Source organism: Hirundo rustica, chromosome 14 (genome assembly GCF_015227805.2).
Source record: "Hirundo rustica isolate bHirRus1 chromosome 14, bHirRus1.pri.v3, whole genome shotgun sequence".
NCBI classification, from domain to species: domain Eukaryota; kingdom Metazoa; phylum Chordata; class Aves; order Passeriformes; family Hirundinidae; genus Hirundo; species Hirundo rustica.
In genome coordinates, this window is record NC_053463.1 from 8,369,848 (window position 1) to 8,396,622 (window position 26,775).

Genomic DNA, 26,775 nt, shown 5'->3' on the forward strand with positions numbered 1-26,775 from the left:
GGCATCAGGGGCTGTAATAAAAATGCAAATCTTGATTCTGCATCATAAATAAAATATAAAAAAAAGGAAAGATGTCTCTTTAACAATTCACAGAATTCTCCTGTGAGAGAGCTGAGATTCTAGATATCTAAATTGTTACTTGTGCATACCATGAAGCTGAAGCATTTCACAAAAGCAATTAACAATCTCTTTACTACACTTGCCGATGGGAAAACTCAGAGGACCGAGGTGGTCAGGGCATTGCTTCATCCAGGGTCCTGAACCCACTAATGAGGAATTCTACATAAATGCCACATAAAGCTGATGGGCTGAACTGAAGTAATGGTAACTGAATGTTATTAATGTCATATGCATCTGGCCTCTGGTACTTCAAAGGAAGAGCTGCAAGTGAAATATATTTTTATGTGATTTAATAATCAGGAGTTTCATGTGCCACATATCTAATGATCTGATTGGAAAGAATGAATGCACTTTTGTCTATTTTTGTCTTTTCATTGCTCAGCTTTGTAGAAGGAAATCGGTTGCAAGTTACTATGGTGTACTAAAAGGATACAGAAAATCTGTGGAGTTTAAATATTAGGACACTTCCCAAACAAAGGATGCTTTTTCAGCATAGGATGCAGTTTTAGCAAATTAAGGCTAGGTGGTGGGTAGAAATATATAAAAGTTAACACAGCTCCCTCATTCTGAAGTTAAAGATGCTTTCTCAGTGAAATAAAGAGACTTCTGGAGATAGAGGACAGTTATTTTCTTGTAATATATCAGGGACTGAATAAGCTTTTAAAGTAAATTAAGAATGTTAATCTCACTAAAAAGTGTGTCACAAAATCATTGATCTAGTCAAGCAACTAAAAACCTCATTCCGATGTCAAGGCTGTGGATTTCAGCTAAGGAGCCAAAAGACTGCAGAATATGAGAGAACTTGGAATGAGGTAAAAAATCAATGATAACCAGAGTTTTTCAACATTTGCAATGTTGAAAATCTCAACAATTGTTGAGTTGCAATCTCAACAATTTAGTTACAAACGTGATATTGGTACAAACATTTTGACCCCAAAATGGAGAACCTGTAGTAACATCTTAGAAGCAACAGAAAAATCCTCAATTCAGCCTTACTTCCTGACAGTTGTAATTAATCACTGAAAAGTCACCAAGCTTGAGTAAGGCACTCTGAGTAATGAAAGCTGAGCAGGTCATTCTGGCTCATTCACCTTTTTAAGACTGATTCTTCTGTCTCTCCAAGCAGGAAACTCCTATTGCAGTCAACAGGAACTGTGCATGGAGAGGAAGAGTGATTATGATGCTTAAAGTATTCCTGCACCTAACTAATGAGCAAACCTAGAGGTTTAAAAGTTAAGCAACTGAAGGTAGTTATTTTTTCTGGAACTTGAATGGATTCACAATATGACTTGGATAAGCACACACACAGAGGATCTGAACCCAAGACCTCTGGAATCAGTTGGAATCTGTTTTATGTCCATGCTTTTTTGATTAGACTTTCAGCAGTTCATTTAATACAAGATATGAACCAATTTACAAGGCTAATTTATGTCCATTTTTTTCAAGGTGTACATGCTTTGCAGTTTATAATGCTATAAAATTGAATGGGCTCATAATAGCCAGGCTAATTTGCAGCAGATTCTCAAAATCTTTTTGAGAGGCAATATCAATTCCAGTGATACTCCTCATACCTAAGTTGTTGGATATTTCAGCTACTAGTAATGCTTCTAAATTTGGAATGAGCTCCTAAAGTGCATCTAGTGCAACATTTATCTTCTGCTATCAATATAGGATGCTGTGAACTATTTTGCTAGATAGGGCTAATAAGAGCCAGCTGAACTAGAAGTGACTTTGCAGCACAGGGGTAAAAGAATGAACCTTCTTCCATGCACCTTATCTGATTTCAGGTCAGTCAGCCCCTTTTGAGGAGTAAGAAACAGATTTTTCTGCAAAGCTTCTCAAAATAAAATATTTAGTATTGTCCACAGGCTGAGGAGTGATAGCAAAAGAAATGCAGCTGGAAGTAAAATTCTGCTCAAAAAGAATGAAAACCAGCAACACTGATAATTTCTCAAACAAGCCTATCAGTTGTTGCACACATTTCTGTTCAATTATACTGCCTTTACTTCAGAGTTAATAAAAATCTACTACATAATGCTTCTTTATGGAGATTGATGGACATCTTTCATGCTTATTCCTTCCTGAGTTAGTAAGCCCTTATTTGCCTTGTCAAGGCAAAAATGATGGCAGGCAGCCTAGCAGAAATGCCAGTGCATACTTTCAAATGTCATTAAGTTGCAGACCAAATTAAACTATTGGCCAAATTAAAGTGTTTACCACACATGCCATTTACACCTCACTCTTGGTAAAGGCTGAAGTGACACTTCAGGGGATCAAAGTGCATTTTACAGAACGGACACTCCTGGTTCCCAGGAGAGACCGCACGATAACATCTGTGAGGAGCACAGATGTGACTACCTCACGCACAGAACTAGGGGAAAAAAACCCTAGCAAATGTGGAGAAAAGCATCAAATATTGCTGGAAGCATGATTTACTTCAGCATAGTTGTATTTGGTTTTATTTATCATACTATTCTGATTTGGAAGTTTGCTGATATGAAGAAGCTCTAAATCTGGAAGATTTGTCCACAAAGGATATTGTCCTTGCTGATACAGAAATGGAGGGTCCCGTGGTTCAGCTGCCAACCCCAGCACAGCCACAGGCTGGTTCTGACTCCAACAATCACATTCAGTCTGCCCAGAGCTCCAGCCACACAGTTCTCCTGCTAGCACCACAGACACAGTGGCAGTGGACAAAACCCAGACTCCCAAATTTCTTTTGTGTACCAAGACAGGCCCTGCAGCTCTTGTTCTATTCCTTTGCAGCTTTCAGCCTCAGACAGCTGAGTTTCCTTACATGAAATATCTCCGTGTTAAAAAGTTTTCAGCAGCTCAGTTTCTGACTAGGAAAAAAAGAATCTGACAAAACCACCTTGACTTCTTGTCACTTTGTCAGTACTTAGTGCCTAATGGCTTTGATTTAGGTTCAGGCACTCTCAGCAGGAAGGATGCAACAGTGAGAACAAGGCTCCTGGGTTTTGACCAGTTTGATAATTGCCTTGCCGAAGAGAACAAACATTACCCTGGCTCAGCAAACTGCTGCCAGGGACGTGTGAGGCTGGTACATCTGTTCCTTCCCTCTGGGCTGCTGGGCAGGCTCTGCACCTCTGGAGGCTCACCCCTCAGAGAATGCGGAATATACAGATAACTCAGAGCAACTGCTAAACAGTCAACATCCATCCTCACCCCCCAGACACCAACAAGAAAAAGTGCCCGGCCAGCATAAAATGTGTAATGAACACAGGCATCTGAGGAGTCTATTTCATTTTTTTCACATTATTCTGTCTTCACACATGGGGCATTTTGCTAATTGGCGTGATTCAGTTAAATGAGGAGGTATTTTGAGATTAAAAAACGTAGTCCAACTGTTTGGATAATGGAATGGGGAGCAGGCTTATAAGCCACAGAAATGAGGAAAAGAGCTGTCATGCTCTGGAGGTTACAGTTAAAGATCATCTTGGGAAATGAGAGGAATGAATAAGACAATAGTCAGTACACACAAATACAAAGCAGCAGCATCACAAAGCAGAAATCAAAGCCATAAACACAAAATAGGGATTGACTAGGTAGAAATAATGCAAAATGAGATCCCAGAGTGTCAACAAACTGCAGGCTGAATAGGAATCAAAACTGTCAAGCTGCTGCAACAAAAGTAAACTCTTTAACTGGAGTGTATTAGCAGGAAAGTCTTAACTAAAACACAGGAGATGATTATTCTGCTCTGTTAAGCATTGTTGATGCCTTTATTGGTACATGGCTCTGTCTGGGTAAAAGTATAAACAAGATACATGGGATAAGAGGGTAAGATGAGGATAAGAATTCAGGGATCAACAGTAAAATTGATAAATTTTTTGATATGACTTCAAAGGAAATGAAAAAAAAAAGGAAATAGATTGAACTGCTTGAGAAAGGGAAGACTCAACAAGGGAGTAATAAGATGTCTCAAAATGAGAAAATACTTGTCACAAAGCACACAGATTGAAGATTGTTGTTCTCCACATTGATGAGAACAGAATGAGAAATAACAGACAAATTCCAGTATGGGGGCTTTGGTGAAGTGTTGGAGGAATTTTCACAAGGAATAAGACTGCATTCTCCAGAGGTTTATGATTAGCCTGGGTGAACACTTGTTCATATGAGCTCTTGGAAGGAGAGGAGGTTCACAGGTCCTGCAGCTGAATTGCTGTCCTTGGGGAAACAGTGGGAAATCATCCCCCACTTCCCTGGGAAAGAATATGGTGACCAGGAAGCCAAGGCAAGGGCTTTGCTTCTGGTGAGATAGTTTCATGTTGGAGAGTTTTACAATTGGAAGAAAGAATGAATTTCTGAATTCTGAAGAGACAACTGGGTGACAGATTTTCAGTACAAAAGCCAACGAGGAATGTGTTCATTATCCTTGAGTATATCTAGCTTGAGTACAAACACGACCCATTCTCATTTTCCTGGTCATCTTTAGATAATCTTAAGCATCAGACAGAGGTTCTGGGGAGTGCATGAGGGTTATTTATATCTATTTTCATGCAATCAGTATGTAAATATTATGTATACAGTCATATTAGAAATAATTTTTCCTTTGATTGATTCTAGCAGCAATAATTACTCCAAACTGTCAGGAAATATCTTACTTCTTTTAATTATCTAGTTTTGTAAGAATTGGTTATAATCCTGTTTCAGTGGTACATTAAAGTAAAAAACACTACCACATCTTAATATGACAAAATAATAAGCCAAATGTCATTATATCTTTCCACAGAAAAGAGCATATTGTAAATCTAGGGCACATTCCCCATTTTAGATCATGTTTGGAGCGACAGTTAGGTGGAGAAGATAAAAAGAAACTTTGAGAGAAACTGTAAGGGCTGAATTTTGCAACTGAAGGAAAATGCTAAAATAACATTATTTTGGCTACTTTTCTATTTCTTTATGAGAAAATAAGGCTGGTTGGAAAAAATGATCATTCCCATCAGGAGGTTCTGAAAAGATATAAAATAGATTAAACTGCTCTTGTCTTTGCATTTGAATGTAGGAACAACAAAAAAGTAATTTCAGTTCAGAGAGGAGAAAGGTAAACAACAGTAATCTTCAGTTTCATTTTCATTCTGGAAGGTCTCCTTGCTGACGTTTTGCCCTTAATTGCTTTTCTAGTCACCTGGTTGAGCATAACTGTGTGAGATCATATTTAAACAAATGCACTTTGTTTTCTTAAATCCTGCAGAACCAATATTTTTTTGCCCTGGATTATACAGTTCTGACTTCATTCAGTAAAACACTGACATTTTAGGGAATTTTTTTGTTTGGGTGTGTTTTTTTTTTTTTTTTTTGTTTTTGTTTTGTTTTGGTCTTTTTTGTTTTGGTTTTTTTTTGTTTGTTTTTTTTTTTTTTTTTTAACTTAACATTCTTAGTATTGCTGTTTTCTGACCCCGTATAGATACTCAATGTTTGACAGCAAGCCTTTCACTCATGATTTCCAGCTGCCCTACAGTCATGGAAGCATCTCGCTGCTCCCTGATCTTATTTTTCCTTTTTCTCTGATTACTTCTGATGTTAGCAAAAACACCAAATGCCCACAGCATGGGAGCTGATCTGACCTTTCTGATCACACAGCAACTCCTACAAAAATGTACTGGGAAAAGCATTAATAGGAGCAATCAACACTGCTGATGAGGAACATATCAGTACTTCACAGGTGAGAGGGATCCATGCTGAAGAAGTAAGAAAACAGATAGTAGATGGGATGGAGAGAGCCAAAAGTAGTAGAATGAAAGAAAAGGCTTAAAAGGCAGAGAAAACAGCAAAGTTCACAGAAGCCAGAAGTTACATTATTGGAAAATACAGCAGAAAGCCTGAAAGGAAATGAAGCCAAAACCCAGACCCAATTCAAAAAAATCAATGGACTTAAGAATGTCTTATCCTGAGATTCAACAGGAACTTTTGGTCTCTGAAGTAGTTCAGATGAGCCAACCATTCTGCGTTATTGCATCCTGGCTTTTATTCCAAATAACACCATCTCCCGTTTCATCCCCTGAAAATCTCTATAGGTAATTTTGAAGTAAATAGGAAAAAAAAAAAAAAAAATTAGGCATCTGGGTTGAAAATCTGCCTCCACTAGGATAAATGACAGAATTCCCATTGACTACAAAGAGAGCTGGTGTTTCATCCTGAGAACACATTGGGAATGTGAACTTTAGATCCTGCAGGATTACACAGAACAGTGTCAAAAAGATATCATCACTTTTTTCTTATCAGTCTACAGAAAGTGGTAGTGGAAGGGTACACTGAAGTACATGTTTTTGTTTTTTTTTTTTCATTTGAATGAAAAATTGGACAGAATTTGCATGAGCAAACTCAAAGCTTTTACAAAAGTTCACTTGGCCACAAGGGATAGAACAATGGCAGGAAGCTGAAAAAGCTGAAGGACCATCAGCATGAATAACGATGAAGTCCCTAAAGGGATGTGGGACAAACAGGAGGGTTCCCCCCTCAGTGCAAGCTCGTGGGTACTGATCAGTAAAGGGCAGGGTGAGCAGGTGGCTGAGGGAAGAAGGGAGACTGTTAAATGGCAATTGGCTTCTCAGTGACTGCTTCACCACCACCTGGAGGGGTTCCTGCTCCCCCTTTCTGTTAGCTCATAACTTCCTCATAATTGGACACTGATTAATGAACACTGAACCCTGATTGGGTACTTGGGACCATCAAGGCAGCAGAACATGAGAAGGATGATGGACTACATTGGAAGAGAAGGGATGAGAATTTTTGCAACTATTTCATTTTTTCCCCCCATGAGTAGTTCTACTGACACTAGGAGGGCAGTCCCAGTAAAGAACTGTGGAGTACACAATTCATGGAGGTCACACACAGGAACACTTAGACTAAGCAGGGGAGGAGAGGAAAAAGAAAATTTTATTATTCTAATTACATGCACATTGGAGCAAAAACTCAGTTTATGTGGTCTCATCCCAGGTTAAGAAGCTGACATTAGAACTGGAAAAAACCACTTTATTTCATGGTTCTCCATCTAATTTCTAATGCAGTCAGGGAAGAGAGTCATTCAGAGATGTGAAGGACAGAATTAACTATTAGACCATCTTGTCTCATGGTCTATGCATTGTTATGAGAAATTCCAGGAGTGGGGATTTAAATAATCTTCTATAACTTTCTGTGGCTGTGTTCTATTAGAGAAAAGGTGCATATTTTAGTTGTACTCTCTAAAAACGTGAGAGTAATATCCAATTTGAATTAATCTGTGTTTACTTTTGGCAGTTATTTTTATAACTTTCCTCTTTAAAGTTGCTTCAGCTGTCCTGCTTCCCAGCAGAAGTAATTTATACTACACAATCCAGTGCCCTCCAACTTGTTTTTTTAATAAACTAAACCTATTAAACAGTTGTCTGCAAAAGCACTTTTCCCAACAGATATGCTATGATATGGCAGAAAAAATTATGACCACAAGGGCCAGATTACTACTATATGAATATTCCAAGGATGAAGCATATTTACTTCTCTCTGACAGGCAGGATTCATAGTTAGAGACCAGTCTTGTGAACTACCCAGCATGGCCAGAATGAGATAAAGAGGCTGTGAAGACTCTTCAATTGCAGTATTGCTGCCCTGAGTCAGGTTTAGGTAACAGTTATTCGTTGTCATATTTATCTTTCACTTGTTTATAACGTAGAAAAAGTCAGTCCTCCACATAGCAAAGAAATTCCACCTCCCTTCCTTTTATTTAATTTGATCCAGGAGACCACACTAACTCAGCCTGCACAAATTAAAGCGCATAAACTAAATCATCAGGAGCTTCTCATTATTCAGGGAGAGAGGTGTGCACACTGAGAACACAAAAATCACATAGAAATGGTATCCAGCATGCAAAAGGAATAATTTGGGGCATGCAAAATATTTTAAAGATCAAATTGTAATTTAAAGATGCAAAACCTGCAAAACCTTTCATGGTAATTCTCTTTTTTTTTTCCTTCCCCCCCCCCCCCCATTTCTATTTCTACTGTTATAAGGGAATTCTTCTCTAATAAAATCTTGTAATTTAATGCACTGATGGTAATGTTGATTCAATTTTCTGCTTGCATAAATATATTCTAAATCCATATTATAAAAAAATATCTCTGGCCCTAGGTGTAAAAATCTGTACTTTTAATCATCTATGTAGCCAGAATTAATGAACCAGTAAGAAATCTCATTTGATTAACTGATCAATCATACTTTATCTGCACAACCATAGCATAGTATAGACATCCACTAAGAAAAACATTAAAAAATAAAAGATAATTGGTTCTGAGCATGGATTAAAGGATTATTTGACCAGATTAAATCAATGAGACTGAAATAGTTTCAAACAATGTGGAAACGCCATTTGTTTCAAACCGAAAATTAGAGGGTCTAGTGAAAACCATGGGAAGTAAAAACGCTGTGTTGTGTTATTTATGGGAAATACAATCCTAGAAAAAATCCAAATTGCGAGAAGGAAATGCCCAAATTCTCTTTAATTTTACATGCAATGAAGTTTATACTGAAGAGAGATCAAACATATTTTGTTCACTTGCAGGCACTGGGTCAAGCATGTAAATGTCTAAAGCAGTCAAAGAAAACATGAGCAATCATAATAAACAATATTCTGCTGGCCTGTTCATTCCATTAGACCAATACTCAGTGACTTCCAGTCCAGTTTGGGAAAACCTTCCCAGATTTCATGCCTGCAGCTTTACAGCAGGGCGCCCACACGAAGTGGTGCCTCAGTTCTCTGCACATTCAGAGCACACAAAACAATGGAACAGGGAAAGAGGAATGGAGAGCGACAGTACCAGCCCAGGTTTGAAGTCAGTAATGTTTGGGATCACAGACCTTTGCAGAGGTGCTAAAGAATCTCAGCAAACTTTTGATTCTGGCAATTCTGCCAGCTCCATAATGCCAGCAGTCAACAAGTCCAACAGCATAAAACAGATTCCAACCCTCTACAGACCCATAACACACTACGTAACACACAGGGTGAAAAAGGTGAGGAAGAGGAATGTTATAAATGCAGTGTATCTGCCCTGCCTTAACCTTGTTACAGTCCCAACTACATCTGCAAGCTTTATCAACAGACTGCGTAATTAAGATCTTAGCACATACCCACACACACTCCAATGTCCAGATGCCCCAGCAATAAGAAACTGGGAGCCATAAAACATCTGGTGTGATCTCTGGAAAACATACCAGCAACACTTCATGGTAGCAATTACATAAACGCTGTGGTATCTTGGAAAGATGTGACAAGAATCTCTTTCAAACTACTACACGTAGCCAGAAAGAACTGAGTGTGAAAGTGCTGCTTCAAATCCTACTGCATAACTTCTTGCTCCTCCGATCCTGCTTGTTTGCAAAAACAGCACCAAATACAATCACCTTTGTGCCCATGGATGCACAGATTGTTCCACACATACATGGAAATTCACAGGTATGTCACCGCAGCAGCTGAGCTCCACACAGCCTCTCACTCACTGCCCCGGCAGTCAAATGGAGGAGAGAGTAGGGAAGAAGAGAAAATATCCGTGGGTTGCAATAAAGACATTTAACAGGACAGAGAAGGAGGAGATGATGATGGTGATAATAATAATAATAGTAGTAGTAGTACTAATAAAGTAGTAATAATAGTAATATTACCCAAGTGATGCAAAATGCAACCTCCCACTGACTGATGCCTGCCAGCTCCTCAGCAGCAGCCCCTGACCAGCTTTCCCCCTAGTTTATACCCTAAGCATGTGGCCTGGAATAACCCTGGGGTCAGCAGGGTTCCGTTACCCTGGCTGTGCCCTCTGCCAGCTTCTCATGCCCCCACAGCCTCCCTGCTGGTGGGGTAAGAAGCCAAAAGATCCCTGACGTGCACTAATCACTGCCCAGCAGCCACTAAAACATCAGTGTGCTATCAACAGTATTCTCATCCTAAATCCAAACCACAGCAATAAACCACCTACCAGGAAGAAAATTAATTCTGTCCCAGCTGGAACCAGGACACACGTACCACAAGCCACAGAAGATGGCCTTCTAGCTCCCAAACCCTTGGTTTCTTGGTCTCTGCTCTCTTGCTTTTGAAATACCTCATTCTGACTCATTTGATAGAGACTAATAAGGCCACTAAATGATCCGTGAGGAAGAACTCCCAGATCTGTGGTTAAGATGACAGCACTGAAAGGAAACATATCAAGTCTTCATATAAAGAAAAAGCCACTAAATTTAAGGTGACGCCCAGTTGTCTGTCTCGTCAATGACACACAACACAAAAGCTTTCAATTCAAAGGTCTGAACTGCAGAAAAAGGTGACAAATTTCCAGTGGTTAAGAACAGCAGAATAAATTGCTGGGGAGACTGTGGACAGAGAGAAAATGTCAGGAGTGATGCAGACAGGGTTGATGCTGCCTTGGGGGAAGAGGTGGATTACTTAATTCCTTAAGAGTTTCTTGAGATAATGACACACCATGTCATTTCCAAAGCTTTGCAAGTTTAGTGGATTGAGGAAGTGAGGAACTAATTATTTATATGAAAAGATTCTCATAGGATGATATATCTACTAAACTAAGTTTTAGCTGGATTTATAGTTTGTTCCCTGCCATTTTCATCTCTAGCAGATGAGGTGTGAAATTGCTTCAGTAGAAGGACTCAGCACATAACAGCATCAGACAGTGTTTAGAAGAACAGAACTGTCAGACTTCAGGATCATGCTGAGCTCATCACTCCCCTCTGATCTGCAGTTTCCTTGCTTATGGCATATTTTCTAGGGAACTGTGGAAGTCAGATCTGGTCACATGCTAATTTTTTTCATGTTTGGACTACTGACACTTTTTCAGTCTCTGCTATGAAATTGTGCCCAAGAAAACAGCACCGAATGGTAAAATTACAAAATGGGGGATGCACACACAATCTTTCCGCTTCATCTGCTTTATTCACTTTGAGAATTGTTGCAAATCCATGACCTTATAAACATTTGACGAATGAGGTGAGATACCTCAGACACCACAATAAACCCATCCACACACGAGAGAGGCAAGGAACCCACAAGATTTGCTGGTCACCGCTCACAAACACCCTCAGCACAATGGAGAGAATGGAGCACTGCTGTGGCCATCGCGTGAAGGGAAGGCAGGAGATGAGAAGGCGGCTTCCAAAGTGTTGGACAATTCTACCAACATTATCAACACTGCTTTTGCACCTTAGTGCTTTTTTTCTGACAGAGAAGAAATGGCCTAAATCCACAATTAATCAAAGCTTAAGAAGCAGCTGATTTGGACCTGATTTTCTCAACTATTGCCATAATGTCATGCCCTTTACATGAATAGGAAAATGCACAAGATACAAATACCCAGTAGCCAAGTTTATATAAGAATGACTAAAAAAAAGAGAAATACCCAATGAACATGCATTTTCCACCCAAGTTATGCACGTCTCAGCCAAATTTAAATCACTGTAACTTCATCAAGGAGCCTGCATGCAACTGAGGGCAGAATCTGACACTGATGTAATTCTGCCTTTGTGTTCTGCCCCTCAGTAATCCAGTTTAAATCTATTTGTCATGCACCCCATCCAGTTTTATAAGCTTAAAGGAATTTTTAGTACACCCTCTCCCAAAGAAAAAAAGGATGCAAAGGAATTAATGAATTTAGAGTTAATGCTCAACTTTAATTGCTAAGACATGAAAATTGTACTATAATTCATTAAAATAAAATCCATTCACCACACATATCCAACCCTAGGCTCTTTATGTGTCAGAGATGTCACTTAAATTCACACCATTTGGTGGAAAATAAATGCTCCTAAGTTTTATTAAAATACTCGTTAATTCACATCTACCTTAATTGAAATATAAGAAAAAATTAGCTGCAAAAATTGTAAATTAAACTGTAAATTGTAATTAGCTCCCTACTACAGACCCTACAAAGATTTTAGTGAACTTTTTTATTTAGTCAGCATACCAAAAATTACTTTCTCAAACTAAGCATTCTTATCATTGAGGAAATTGTCGACATACAAGAATGGCCTCTCACAATTCTTTAGTGGCTTAAAAAAAAATAAAATCAAGCTTGTAAATATTTCAGACTTTAATTTTTAATTTTGAAACCTCTTGTTGTGCCAATGGACTGGACAAACACATGGAGTGAGACAGGGAAATAGAATTTAACATAGACATCCCTAAAACTAATAAAATTGTTCATAAAAAAACACCTTTGCTCCAGATATACCTTTAATTTTTCACTCCTTACCTTCTCCACCACACAAAAAGCCCTATTTCCATTCTGTACTACCTTGCTCCAGCAACCTCCTGAAGCCCCATCCCCCCTTCCACTGAATACTAACTAGAAGTGAGATAAAAACTTCATTATCCCAAGGTCTTGAGGGTACAGATTCAATATTCTAATTAAAAAAAATAAAAATAATTTAAAACCTGTACAGAGATCACAGAATTCCTGTTATTTCAGAAAAGCAAGCAAAAGACTCTTTTCTCTCTACTAGATTGACGAAAAAGACAGCATACTAACGGGCAGGCAAAAACCAGCTATGCCAAGGGACTGCCATACAAAAAATCCATTATTAATCTACTTGATCCTTTTTCAAAGTATTCAATATCATGTACTGCATACTTTATTTTTGCTTCTCTCAGCATTCTCTGTCTTCCTCATCCCTTCCCAACTCAAAAGAAAACAGTAAAAGGGACACTACCACAAGTTTCCAGCTCCTGAAGCCTTTATTCCAACACACCCTTTTCCCCACTGAAACTGGGTAATTTTCAAATACTCTGGCCAACACAGAGATGACACAAAGGCTGAGGAGTGTGCTCCAAGTGAACTCTTCTTGTTAAAGGACACCTGTCATGGTTATTTAATGTCACACATTTCCTCCAAGTTCTTGCCTTCATTTAAAAGCCTGGCAGAAGTAGTTCTTTATTGTTCCAGTACATGTGGATAAAGGAATTCCAAATATCTTGTGTATGACTAATACGAGCTGTGTGACAGTTGAGATCAGTGCCTCGAAGAGGCCCCATGTGCATCTTGTTTGCACCTGGTCCCACCTAACTTCAGCTCATTGAAGGTTAATTAGGTTTAGAAAGACCTCAGAGTGGCTTCCTGAACCACAGACACAACGAACAACCACCTCCAGCTTTTGGGTAACTGTGCAGATGAGAATGCAACTCTGTCCTTTCTTTAAAATTATAGCCTGTGAAGAGAAGTTAACTTGTTGCATTCTTATAAAAGTTATATATATATATAAGAGTGCATTCTTCCTTCTGGGTTCTCTGCTTCCTCTAGACAGGTGGCCTCTCTCTCCTCTTTCATATCCAACCTTTATTTTTCTGTCTTAAAAATGAAGTACCTGGCTGACTGACACAAACAAGCCTATTTCCAAATCATATCAACACCTTCATCTGCCAAAAAGTTCATCTTCAATGCAATTTCCAAAGCAGAGCTCTCCACACTGGGTGCCTGCGATAGTTCCATACATCAAGCACGCTGATCACAAATGCGCCACATGACACTAACAGGGACCACAACTTCCCCTGCAAAATCAAGAGAGAGCAAAGTAATAGAAACTGAAAGAAGATAAAATGTTTTGTAGGTAGTGGAACACCAGCTGATAGCAATTTCTCTTTCAAGCCACAGTATACTTAATTTATTTATAGACATTCGGAAAATGTTATTGCCACAGCCCTGTGTAGGAAAATACACTAGAAGTGCCACTTCATGAAAAAGCAGATCAGAAGTAGAAATATAAGGAAAATTAATAATGTTTCCCTAAATATCAAGTCCCATTTCTTGCAATAGAATAATGGAACAGAATATGTCAGGCTATTAGGAGGGGGAGCAACTAAGTATAGCCTACAGCCAGAACATAGCAATGTCATATGTAGGAGTTCTATTGATGAAGTATCTAAAGATAAAAAGCATAATAAATCATAGTCTTGATGTCTAAACTACCACAACAAATATATTTATGTTTCTGATACTCGGATATATCATTCAATTAACATCCTGCTGGTATTTTTTAAATAGACATGTGGTTTTCTTTACTTGAATATGGCTTTTCATGGTTTTACTTTTATCTTCTTTGGGATAGCTAAACATAATCTGGATTTCAAGGATAAATAAATCCATTGGGTTAGACTGACTTAACTATAACCATATGCTAGAGCTGAGAACAGGATTAACAAATCATGGCTACTGGATTTCTTTTAGCTGAGTCCTTAGGCAGCTTTATGGTCCACTGAGAGAGAGCCACAGATTTTTTGTTAGAGGCCTGTATTTAATACAATGAAATGCAGAGGTTCTTCCCTTTTGGTTTTGCAGACTTCTGTTTATGCTAGCAACCTTTCACTGGTTTTAAATAAGAAAGGTCATTCCACAGGCCTCACTGAAGAGAGAAACACATCTCAATGCTTGAGCCTTCCCAACAAAGATACATTTACTCTCAGAAAATACGTGCCTCTTTTAATGAATTTTAACCCCCGGCAATTAAATAAAGGATAAACTCCATGAACGCACAGATCACATAAAAATAATTACAATAACACTTACTTACATTGCATTAAAGCCGGCTGTAACGTGCAATGATCCCTAGGATTGCTCTACTGTACATCCAGTTATCACCGTTATCTGTTTACTTGTTTCAGATAAGATGGGAAGTGAGAGACTGATTCGATTGCTCAGATATAAATTAAAGCTATCTCAGGAACAGAACACACTTATATTGCAGGTTTTATTGTACTGTCTTGCCTTGTGGTTAAAGTGAATCTAATACATCCACATTTTGGGTCAGCATTTCATCTGCCTGCATCCTTCTACAGCAGAAGAGGCAGCGCAAGGATGCACATCCATAAGGAAACAATGCTGGTACTGATCTTCCCTGGGTAAAAAAGAATAAACTCAAAAACAGACCTTGCAAGAAGGACAGTAGAAGTAAAATTTCAGTCTTCAGATATGGCTTTCCTCTCCCTGCACTTCAAAGAAATGTATGTAAATTTGACAAGCCTTTCGAAGCTGTTGGGCAATAACTGCTCAACACAAACAGGTGTTGATGGTGAAGTCCATGGATATATTGCAACCAGGGGACAGAGAGAAAAGACAGAGTGAGATCAAACGACTAAACAACACTTGCCAAACTAACTTTCAACATACCATGCTTAGGGAATTTTTTAGTGCAGAACAGCGTCAGAATATATTTGAAAACTTTTATTCATCTTGCCATGAACTGCTTAGCATCAGCAGTTAGGAGTTTAAAGTAACTTTCCAAATGACCAAGGCTGCAAAGCTAGAATGCAAACAATCAGCTTAGAGAAGAAATAATATTATTTCATGCAAATATAGTTAATTTGAAGCAATGAGAAGAGGAAGTAAAATAGCTGTGATTCACTTAGTGTTTTGATGACCTGGGCACATAGGTTTATAGCAGAAGGAGATTTAATTCCTAAATATATATGCATCATCACACCTTAGCTAATGAACTGAAAAAGAACAGGTGACTGATTTTGACCCTAATCTTTAGCCTTAGGGTTAGATCACAACCTTTATTCATGTCTGGAGGAAAAAAAAAAACCAAAAAACAAAACAAACAAAACAAGTATTACATCCCTAGGAAGTCCTCATGATTCTATGAGAAAGGAAGAGATAACGAGGGAGAAGCAGTCAGAGAAAATGGGCCTCTTTTGCCAGTTCCTGTTTACATTCACAGAGCTTTGCAAGCCCATGACAACCATGGTTAGTGCCTATCTTGCAGTTTTTGAACACTACTCCTTTTAAATAAAAACCTGCATTTTTTCAGGTGGTGCCAAAACATCTATCAAGGATACTGGTTCATTTATTTTCCATTCATTGCTTTGACTGGAAATTTATTTTAAGAAATACTTTCTTCAGCATTTCTTCTGCGATTTCAATAGAATTAGCTGGTTTTCATTAATCAAAATACAGTCACAGAATCACAGTGCTAGAATGGCAATTCTGGGAAGGATGCTGGCTCCATTCCCCCTCTCCATTGCTAGACCAGCTACCCATGGGTCATTATCTGCAAGACATTTGTCTAACATATTTCAGAACACCTTTCAACAGAGTCTCGACACCCTCTTTAAAATATCTCTCCCAATGCTTAAATATTGCTGCCACGTTGAAGGCTAAAATGAATCTTCTTTGCTGCAGTGTAAAATTACTCCCCCTTTTTGCATCCACAATGGATGTAGAATCAGCCCTCCACTTTGCAGTTAATTTTAAGTATTTGAAAACAGGATTTGTGCATTGTTTTGGGTTTTTTGGGTTACTTTGGTTTGTTGCTGTTTTGTTGGATTGCTCCTCTCCTTCAGTCATTCCTTCTTCACAGATGATATTTTCTGCAATTCTGATCATCCCTGTTACATTTCTCTGGGTACTTTCCGGTTGATTCATAGCACCCAAGAAGCCTGGTACTCAAATCTGGACAATGTATTCCAGCCAAGGTGTTACTGGCACTGCTTAGAGCTGAAGGATTACTCACAGTTACACATGCCAGTGCAACATTTGCCTTTTTTTGCAGCAGAATGACATTGTTGACTCATGTTCTATTTGTAAACTGTTATAATCCCCCAGCCCTTTGCTCCAAATTTATTACTGATTGGTTTTAATCTTTAATTTTTGTGCAGATGATTGTTCTTATCTAAGAACTTTGTATCTGCCTAGACGAAATTTAGCCTTTGTTTTCAAACCATTTTTAAATTTCTTAAGGTGACTGAGAATTTTATTTCCATGCTACATTCAATAGGCAGCCTAATTTCAACACCTATAGTTTCATTAAAATGGTAAATGATGGTAAATGTTAAAAAGTAGTAAATAATAATGGACCCAAAAGAGATCACAGAGACCTCTACTCAATTTATCCTCCCAGCATGACATAGAACCATTGACAGCTACTACCAGGACACAGTTTTCCAATGGATTTTGTATCCACCTCATAATTATTTCTTTTACACAACACTTCTTTAACTTGCTTAGGAGGCTGTAGTGGAAACCAATGTCAAAACCCTTATTTAGTCAAGATATGTGATGCTGCAAGCTTATCCTTGAGTCTCAAGGCCTGTAACTACCACAGAAGAAACTAAGTTTAGTTTGACATCCATGCCAGCTTTATTCACCCCCTTATCTTATTGATGCTAACAAATATTTTCTTAAATATTTATCCTGGTGTAGGAGTTTTTCACCAGGATTTTAGGTTTAACTCACAAGATATATTTTCTCATTTTCTTCCTCTCCTTAATGATCAAAAATACCCTGTTGCTTGTCTTTTCCCAGTCTTGTGCAAATTCATAACTTTTCAAGGATAACTTTTAGTATCTCTAAAATTATTTCAGATGATTCCCTTAAACCATAGATCAATTCCAGATGATTTGCAGATATCTAATTTACCCAAGCCCATCCTTTCCCCCACGTGGAATTTTACAGTCCAGCTGAAGATATCAACTGCAGTCACCACCTGGTCTTAGCAGCCCTTTTACGTGAAAGCCAAAGCCAAGCCAGGTGCCAAAGCTTTGGCCTTTTCAGCAGCGTCTTTACATGAGCATCTCTCTCCACTGAGCCCTCATTTTTCTTGATTTCTTTTTCTTTCTTCTAATACACTCGTAAAAATTGCTATTTCTAAATTCTTACCCAAACATCTTGTTCCGTACTCGGCTTTCTGGGTTGGGGCTACCACCTGTGCACCCTTAAGAGTCCACTTAGCTGCACTTCCTGTAGGCAACCTTTAGTCACTGCAGTCATTAAGAGTCTTGCCATTAGCCAAGCTCCTGCCTTTGGAGAATTCGTGTTTGTGCTTTCTGCACTGAGCAAATGCTAATTATCCCTATTTTTCTTCCTCAAATTCTTACTTTACTTAAATCCATCTTTGAAACAATTTGTCTTTATTTTGATGCCATTGCCACTCTGCCTTATAGCTTTATTCTCCACCTGTTTTTCAGCTAGAACCAAATGACAGTAATCATCCATTAAGTGACGAGCATATAAACATGTTTAAATACTGTTCAAACTCCTCTTCTGACTAGATAGTGATTCAAGGGTCACTGGCATGCAGATGCTATACCATCCAGTATTTAAGTCAAATAACATTTGAAAGCTGGAGACTTTGCCCCTCCTTGGTTTGGCCTTCTTAAATCAGAATACAAACCAAAGCTGTTTGGATAATGCACTGGGGCTTCTCTTGCAGCAAATAAAGAAGGAAGATCTGCAGGCATATATTTATACACCCTTCATCTTTAAAGGTCTAGGTAGGTTACCAAACATGAATTCCTGTATACTGAACTGAAGCACAGGGAAGGAAACCTCTGCTCCCTGAGAGATGCCAAAGGGAGCAGGGCTGGGTTCTCTGATAATCCCTCAAATGCCCTTATTTCAATGGATGCTGGACCAGCATGGGGAGGGCACAAATTCCCCTTTGAAAATCATGTCTGCTTCACAGTCAATGAAGTAAGATATTAAGAGCAAGTCAGCACCATTATTGACAAAACTAACAAGTGCTCCCCAAGTGCTAATAAAATTCCAGCCAAGCAGCCTATCGATCACTGTCTCTGCTCAAAGCATATCAGCCATAATGCAATCACACACAAGGACCCCAGCCCTGTCACTTCTCGTGCCATATTTAATGACAAAATTGGTTGCTTACAAGCTTCTAAGGAATTTAATATTGTGCTTCTAGCATGCAAAAAGAACCAAGTGCATCTGCCTGGAGAAAAGCAGCCATATGTGCTTGAAATGCATTTGATGGAAGACAGTATATTTCATGTGCTACATCTCAGCTATTGTTTTTGGTTGATTCAGTTAACATGTTCTAAAATTGGACTGATTTACTGAAGATTTGCAAACATAATTCATGTGCACTTGCACTATGAATAAGCCTCTAAAACTAATTCAAGCACAGTCAAAAAATAAATTGCAAAATAAGTTATTCAATTGAAATCTGCCATCTGAGGCACCGTAATAGAAAACATTTATTATAAAACTAACATATATTTGTGACTAGAGATGTGTTCAGTACTAAACATCTCTTTGTGAGGAATTTATTCAGGCTTTTCTGAAAGAACATCTTAACTGGGCTAACAGAAAATTACATGTTCAAAAATAATTGCAGGTTCAATGATTTTCATCCTGCATCACAGGCTTCCCATTTTCACTCCTTTTGTTTTGAAAGGCTTATGAATTCTAGGCAAACTTTTTCTGCACAGCTGCAGAAGCCCATTTCTGGAGTTTGGATTTGTGATTTAAACACTGGAGATACACAGGTAGGATGTGATGCACAAGGAGAGGAAGCATTGATACCAACACATTCATCTTGAAAATGTAATGCTCTAAATTTGGCAAATTCACTTCACAGGGCTGCTGGGCTGTGAAAGTCATGGGCTATGCTACATTGGAGGCCTCAACTCACTCAAAAGCAGTGTTTCCTCTTCAAAAGTGAGGGTATTTTGCTAGTTCAGCCTTCCATAAGTGCTCAAGGGGAGCTCTTTGAAAAGAGTACATGTCTGTAATTAATAAAGACAGTCAAGTCTAAATGAGTGTGTCTGACATTAGAGTCAGTCACTGATAGGTTCAATTCAGACAGATAAAGATTTTCACACAATACAGTGGAATAGGGAGTTTGAATTTTTTTCATTTTTTGTATTCCCTCCTCCCCAAGGGCAGATAATGAAAGCCCTCAGAAGGAACGTCCCTGTCCAGATTTCTCAGTTGTTGGGGAAGAGGACTGGGAATAGAGAGTGAAAAGGAAGACAAAGGCTGGAAGACACGGGGGAAAGGTCAGACTGTTTCTAATCAGGAGCTCTTTTCCCCTGCAGCTTGGAACATTTGGAATTGCTACCAGCAGCAATGGGTAAAATTGTACCCTGTTTCTAGCCAGTCCTTGTGCCTCAGTGCTGAAGGCAGAGCTGAGGGAGAGGGCACAGGCCAGTTCCATCCACTGAAATCACCTGACAGTGTCACAACCCAAATGGAAAGCTGGAAACTTGCACCTCCTTGAAGAGAAAATTTCATAGTTCAGTGGATGGTTTTAAGCACATATTTGGGAAACAATCAGCACTAGCACAGAATCAATTTTTTACCCCTCTTAATGCATCTTTCTACATCTGTGTGTTTAATAATAATGGCAGCTCAATGTTTTAAATGTGTTTTGATTCAGAGCTCACGCATCTGCAATACAAAGTGCACCCCATTGCTTCCACAGTTCCTATGTCCTGGGTAACGATGCTTTTAAAAAGTCACATGGCAAATTGGACACTATTGCAAACTGCTTCCAGCAATTTTAGGGGTGGCTTCTAGCAGAAATTTTCAGTAATTTTAACTTATTTTTTTATTTAACAGTTTTCAATTAACATAATCCATGAAGTCTTAATGAGTTCATTTTCTGTCAAGTCTGAATAGGTGCTGAATATGAGACAGGTATCAATATCTCTCACTTGAGCTATGCTAAAGTTTTCCCCAATTTCTTCTTTTCTTTCTCCAAAGTGGATGAAGAAGACTAGGAAAGTATGCCAAGTTAGCTGTCAAGCTCCTTAAGAACTCTCAAATGACCTTGTCAGGAAAAAATCCCAACTCTTTGATTCATATTTCAAAATCCTGACTAACCTGCCCCTTCTGTTCTTCTGCTTTCTTGGTTCTGTAACTGTGACAGAAATGAGTTCAATATTAATGACCAGCAATCATTTCCAGGCTACAAACTCTGCTGCCTTCTGCAGTCCAAGTGCCTCGTTAGCTCAGCTCAGTCCGGAAGATGCTTAATTTTCTATTGGTTTCTCCTGGGTTAAAGATGAATAGAAAGCTGGGCTGGTAGTTCAGCTAAAAATAAACTCTGATCACTCAAGTGCCCTCTGAGGTGCAGTTGAACCATTCAAGTTGACTTCCCTTGAACAGGCCTGTTATCCAAAGATGCCTGATGTCACTCCCTAGAGGTGGTTTCAGTGAAAGCTATGAACACTTTTTTTACAAAACAAGGTATTTTTTTTTACTTGAGACAAACATTCAGGTATTTCTCTCCACACTGCAAGCACAAAGACAGCGTGATTACACTGCTATTGTCTTCCAATGAACAATTAAATAATTTATCCTGCTGAATAAAACCAGCTTTTTGTTAGAAAAGAATACAGAGTTGGTTGGATGAGCAGACTTCTTTAAAAGATGCAAATGAAGTACAAGCCTGGAAGCAGAATTCTGCTGATTTTCAAAGCCTCTGATTACTGTTGGTTTTTAAATCTGTTGAACTTGTTTAAATCTGTTTTTAATTCAGATGGAATCTCTTTAATTCCATCTGATATGGAATCCTCCAGCTACCTTTGTGAGGTCCCTCTGGCAGGTACTTCCTGCCTTCAGCTACTTCCAACCGTGCCCTCCCAGCTCTTTCAGCCTGGCTCTACAGTCTGGCTCCACATGAAGACTTCACAATTAGAATATTCGAGCAGGATTTTAGATTTAGAATTGACGATTAGGTTTTTAATATTAAAACCCTGTAAACCTGTCCCAAAAAGTTAGTGTTTGCACAAAAGAGCTTTAGCCTTGTGACATCAGACTTAGATTTTCTATAAATTCACAAACCTGTTTTCATTCACCCACTGGAGGAGTTTTCTTCTGTTCAGTAACTAAGAAGAATCTTGGTCTTGTGAGGTTAAAAGAAGCCTTTGGGATATTTCTCAAAATAACAATCGTGTGGTGAGAACACAGAGCTGCTACACAATTCACAGGAGCAAGCTAGGGCTCCTCACCTCTCTGGATATCAGAATTCCAAAAAATATAAAATGAAAGCTTTTCTATCTTCAAAACCATACAAGAGCATAAGGGGCATTTAAACTCCCCAAAGTCAAACAGACCAACGTGGGAAAAATACCAGGACCAGGAGATTGGAAAAGGAAAAACAGATTAAACAATTGTCTTGCAGCTCATGCTGCGTAAAAGAGCTGGAACAAATTCTTCTGACTATTCTTTTTCCTCTCTGTGGAAAATTACAGAAATTAAAGCTCTGGTGGCAACATCTGGGGAAGAGAAAGCTTCCCTTCCTTCCTTCCTTCATCTCAGCAGTTTCTATTTTAATGCCACTCCCTCAACATATGCATAAATATGTCATGTATACATTTACACACATACATACCTATATGCATATATAAACTGAGGATTAGTCTTGTCAGCATCTGACTCATAGGGGCCAAAGCAAAAACATATGATTTCTCTTCATTTTTTAGGTGACAACACTGGGATCAATGACTGAAGACTCACACTCTGTGTATATGTAACTAAACTAATCCACAGTTTTCAAATGATTTTTTGTTTTTGTGCAATAAATCTCTTTAGAAATGTTTGAGTGGCTATTTTTAACGTTCTAGTCAGGGAGAATTTTGCCACAGCCAAGAGTAGTGACCTCTGTCAAAAAGAATGAACTATTGGTCAAATAAAATCCATTTGTAAGATTTAAGTGAGAATAAAGCAGTGCACAGATCTTTGTGCAAGGCAGAGCACCCTGCTCAGACTGCATCCCTCAGTCTGCATTCTGCTTCCTGACCAGAGACATCCAGTGTCAGAGAAACTCTACACTGAAATAGAAATGATCCTTTTCTTTACAGAGACAGAAATCCTCAACAGACACCCGACATATCCCTTCAAGGTATCCATGTGTGACTTTAGATTCTCTACAAGCGTTCCTGGTTTTGCCCGCAGTCAGACATCTCAGTAACACAATAAACAGGACAGTTTTAAAGCATGTCAGCTCAAAATCTCTCTGCAATACTTTGCCAGGATTTATCTTTTTGTTTTTCCTCTTGGGAAGACAGAGGGTCACAAAGCCTCCAGAAGTGGTAGGTGCATAAGTTCCATTTGAAGTCAATAGGATTTGTAATCCTAAATCCCTCAAACACCTTTAAAAACCTCTGTGGATATGTGTCTTGACAAAAGCATCAACTTTTCCTTTCCTTTGACACTGAAGCTCCATTTCCCTAAAGACAGAGAATCTACACTCAAGCTCTAACCCCAACGATATTCCTGTGAGCTACAGACAACACAAGGAACATGCTTGGCAATGAAATATAGAAATAGATGTAAAGTGAAATTTTCAGAAGAACATTCAGAGACTTCCAAAAAGTATTTTCTTCCTAAACACTTGAGTGATTTTGAATTTATTTTTCCTGGTATGGCTGTTGTATCCAGTGCTATCCTGGGCACAATTAGAACTTTTTTTTTTTTTCCCTTTTCTTTAGTGGCTGGCCTGGAAATCCTTGAAGTACTGCCATAACTGAAACACTCACCAAGACCAAGTGCAAAACATCATTTACAAAGCCCGCATCTGAAACAACAGCATATGCACAACACCATTTCCCTTTTAAAACCAGCCCTGAAATTCATGTATTACAGCTGGTTTCAAAGAATTGGTCCCTTGAGTGTTAGAAAATGCAGTGGTTACATTTATGACATTAATTCAGCAAAGCCTTTAACATGAAAGAAAATGAACGTGAAGATCCCTGTTTTAACCTGCATGTTAAACCAAGATTCATGGTTACAGAGAATCTCTCTGAGCACACATTTTATCATTGAATATAAAGTGGAATGGGTGGGGATTAAAAAATACAGTGAAAAAATACTGAGATGAGTCAAGCTCTTCTACATAAACCACCTCAAGCTGTGACTAAATTGGGAACAAGACGTAAATATGAATATAGCTCTCCAGTAATGCATGGGACAGAGAAAGGAAGAGAGGCATAAAGCATATGGGGATATCACAAAATAGCAGAAGACAACCACAAAACGTGTACTAAGTTTACCTTGATCAAACGGCTTGTTTGGATTCCAGTTTCTGAAATAATCATCCTAAATGGGGATTTAAAAAAAAAAGAAAACTCAGGAAAAATACAACCAGTATTTTCAGTACAATTTTACACAACTAAATGAATCAACTTATGGTTTGATTCCAACAGATTTATCTCCAAGCCAACAAGACTATCAACAGGTTGTGTCCTAAAGAGTAGTTAATGCAGGTTAGAAATTAAAGAATAAAGAACTCCTCGGATTCAGCAGCTTGAATTTTTCTTCTGGATTGTTTTTGAAAGTACATCCATTATTAAATATTTTATAATAACGCTGTATCATTTCTTGTTAGTCTATAGTCTTTGACAAGAAAGGTATTGTTCAGGTCACTACCTGAACATGATCCACACCATCCTGGCGTGGTGAAAGGTCAGCAAAGTAAATGCAAAGATACATCCATTTGGACGTATGTAAATCACACCATTGTGAATGTATAGAATGCAGGAGTAATATTGCAAACATTTCACTTAAATAGTACAAAAACTTCCAGGAGCACTTGCAGTGAATATTTTTGTCACTGTTCCCACTATTAAACTTTAAAAATTTTTGAAATCTGATGTAAAGACATTATTGTGCTGCGACTGTTGTGGTTCTATCCTACACTATTCTCACTGGATTTTACACTGGAGAAAGCAGGCACTGTCAGAGTGCCTGGCCAAATAATGACTGTTGCAAACTAGTCTCTCTGCAGAAAGAATGGAAAACTCTTCCATGTGTTGGATCAATCTGTATTCTATGTACTTAGCAAATATTTATCTGAAGGCAAAGTTTTCTCTGCTTCAGAGTGCCATCAACCTAGTGCTGAAGAACTGGGAGTTATGCCCAACTGATATATCAGTTTCAGCATACTCTGAGTATCTCACTTGTGTCGTCTTTGAGAGGATGTGATAAGAACAGAATAATCTATTTGAGGCAAGGAAGAATAGAAAATTTCTACAACACTGTCATATTTTTCTGCATATTAATCTTTGTTTCCTTTTTAATATATCCAGTATTCTATATTCATTTCCTGAAGGATGCCACTAAAGAGATGTATTCATCAAGCTGTCCAGAATGACACCAAGATTTCTTTTTCTTGCCAGGATGGTAACTAAAAACCCATCTGTGTGAATAAGACATCTAAATTATTTCTTCTGTAGGGTAAACTTCTTCGTTTACCATTTATCTCCAGTACACTGAATTTTACATGCTCTCATGCTATCCAGTCACCCTAACCTGGAATATTTTGGAGACTTGGAAGTCAGCATGACTAGCAGGAGGAAATGTACGTTTTTTTAACTCAGTGTCATACTGACTTCATGGACAGTGATAATGTTCCACGATAACAGCAAAGACCATTACCCATAATTTATTTCAGATACACAAAGGTATCCATATTTTTTTCTTCACAAGTACAGGATTTGGCACCAGAAATAGAATTGCAGGCTTGCCTTTGAATTTCACAGCTTTGCTAATACAAAAACCCCCTCATGGTTATGCAAAACTTTGTAACTGATGATGATGTACTGCTAAATTCACCAAGTATTAATCACTTTTCAGACTGGGTTGGGTTTTCAGCTTTTATAGCAGAATTTTTTCAGCAACAAAATATTCTTTTTGTGCCTGCTTACATTTTTTTGCAAGGTGTTGCTTTGCTGCTGGGTTTTCTGCATCAGAAACTGTTAAATAATTCAACTCCCAACAAGGATTTCTTATGCTGGTGGCATATGGAACCAGTTTTGAAATAAGGATTGGAAAGGGGGTTTAACTCAATTTCAGTGTTAAAGGAATACTTAACAAAAAAAGCACCTTCCTCTGAAAAATACCTAAAACACAGCCATCTCTTCTGTAGATCTATTATTCCTCCTCTTCTCCTTCATGCAAACCTCCTTAGTATTCCATTTTGAAAATTGAAATTATGTTTATTTTAGAATGTGCCTGAAACCACAGTGTGATAACACAGCAAATACACAAGAAAAAATATGTGGGGGAAAAAAAAAAAAAACCAAAAAAACCCCCCAAAACACACACATAAACAAAAAACAAACACCCAACAACCCAAAAGGTGGAATAGACAAAACCTTTGAGATTTTCAATATATAAACCCCATTATTATTTATAGGAGTAAATAATGACTATACATACATTAGAGCAATGCAGTCAATAGCAGTTCAAAATAACTTATGCCAGCTGGACAACTGTCCTGGTTTCAGCTGGGATAGAATTAATTTTCCTCTTAGCAACTGGTACAGTGCTGATTTAGGATGAGAATAATGTTGATAACACACTGATGTTTTAGTTGTTACCGAGGAGTGTTTACCCCAAGCCAAAGACTTCTCAGTTTCCCAGATTTCTTCAGAGAGGAGCCAGGAGGAAGAATGGCCAGGACAAGAGACCCAAACTGTCCAAAGGGATATTCCACACCTTAATGGCCAGAATATAAACTGGGGTCAGTTGGCTGGGGAGAGATGGTCAGTACTGGGGGACCAGCTGGGCACTGGTCAGCAGGTGGTGAAAATTGTACTGGGCACTACTTGTCCTTCCTAAGGTTGATTGATATCTTTGTAGTAGTAGTAGTAGTAGTAGTAATAATAATAATAATAATAATAATGCTGTTCTTATCACACCTCATGGGGTTTATCTTTTTTTCTCCCCAGTTCTCCTCCCTATGCCACTCAGGTAGTGGGGAGGGTGAGGGTGTGAGTTGGGTGGTACCTCGGTCAAACCACAGTGACACAAGATACAGCACCAGGGCTCACTTCAGCATCCATCCCAGCAAGAACTGAGACTGAAGGGTTATGGCACCATAAAGGTGAAGCTCACCCTGTGGATATGGTGAGCAGAAAATCTGTGT

At 38.5% G+C, this 26,775-nt stretch overlaps 1 protein-coding gene across 1 annotated transcript in view; it reads right to left on the reverse strand.

Moving 5' to 3' along the window:
• The window catches only part of SPOCK1 (SPARC (osteonectin), cwcv and kazal like domains proteoglycan 1), a 276,373-nt gene that overhangs the window by 164,524 nt on the left and 85,074 nt on the right, over positions 1-26,775 (reverse strand). The window contains exon 3 of the mRNA XM_040078277.2: positions 23,900-23,945. Within this exon, the coding sequence (XP_039934211.1) occupies positions 23,900-23,945 (46 nt within the window). The remainder of the gene's footprint in view (positions 1-23,899; positions 23,946-26,775) is intronic.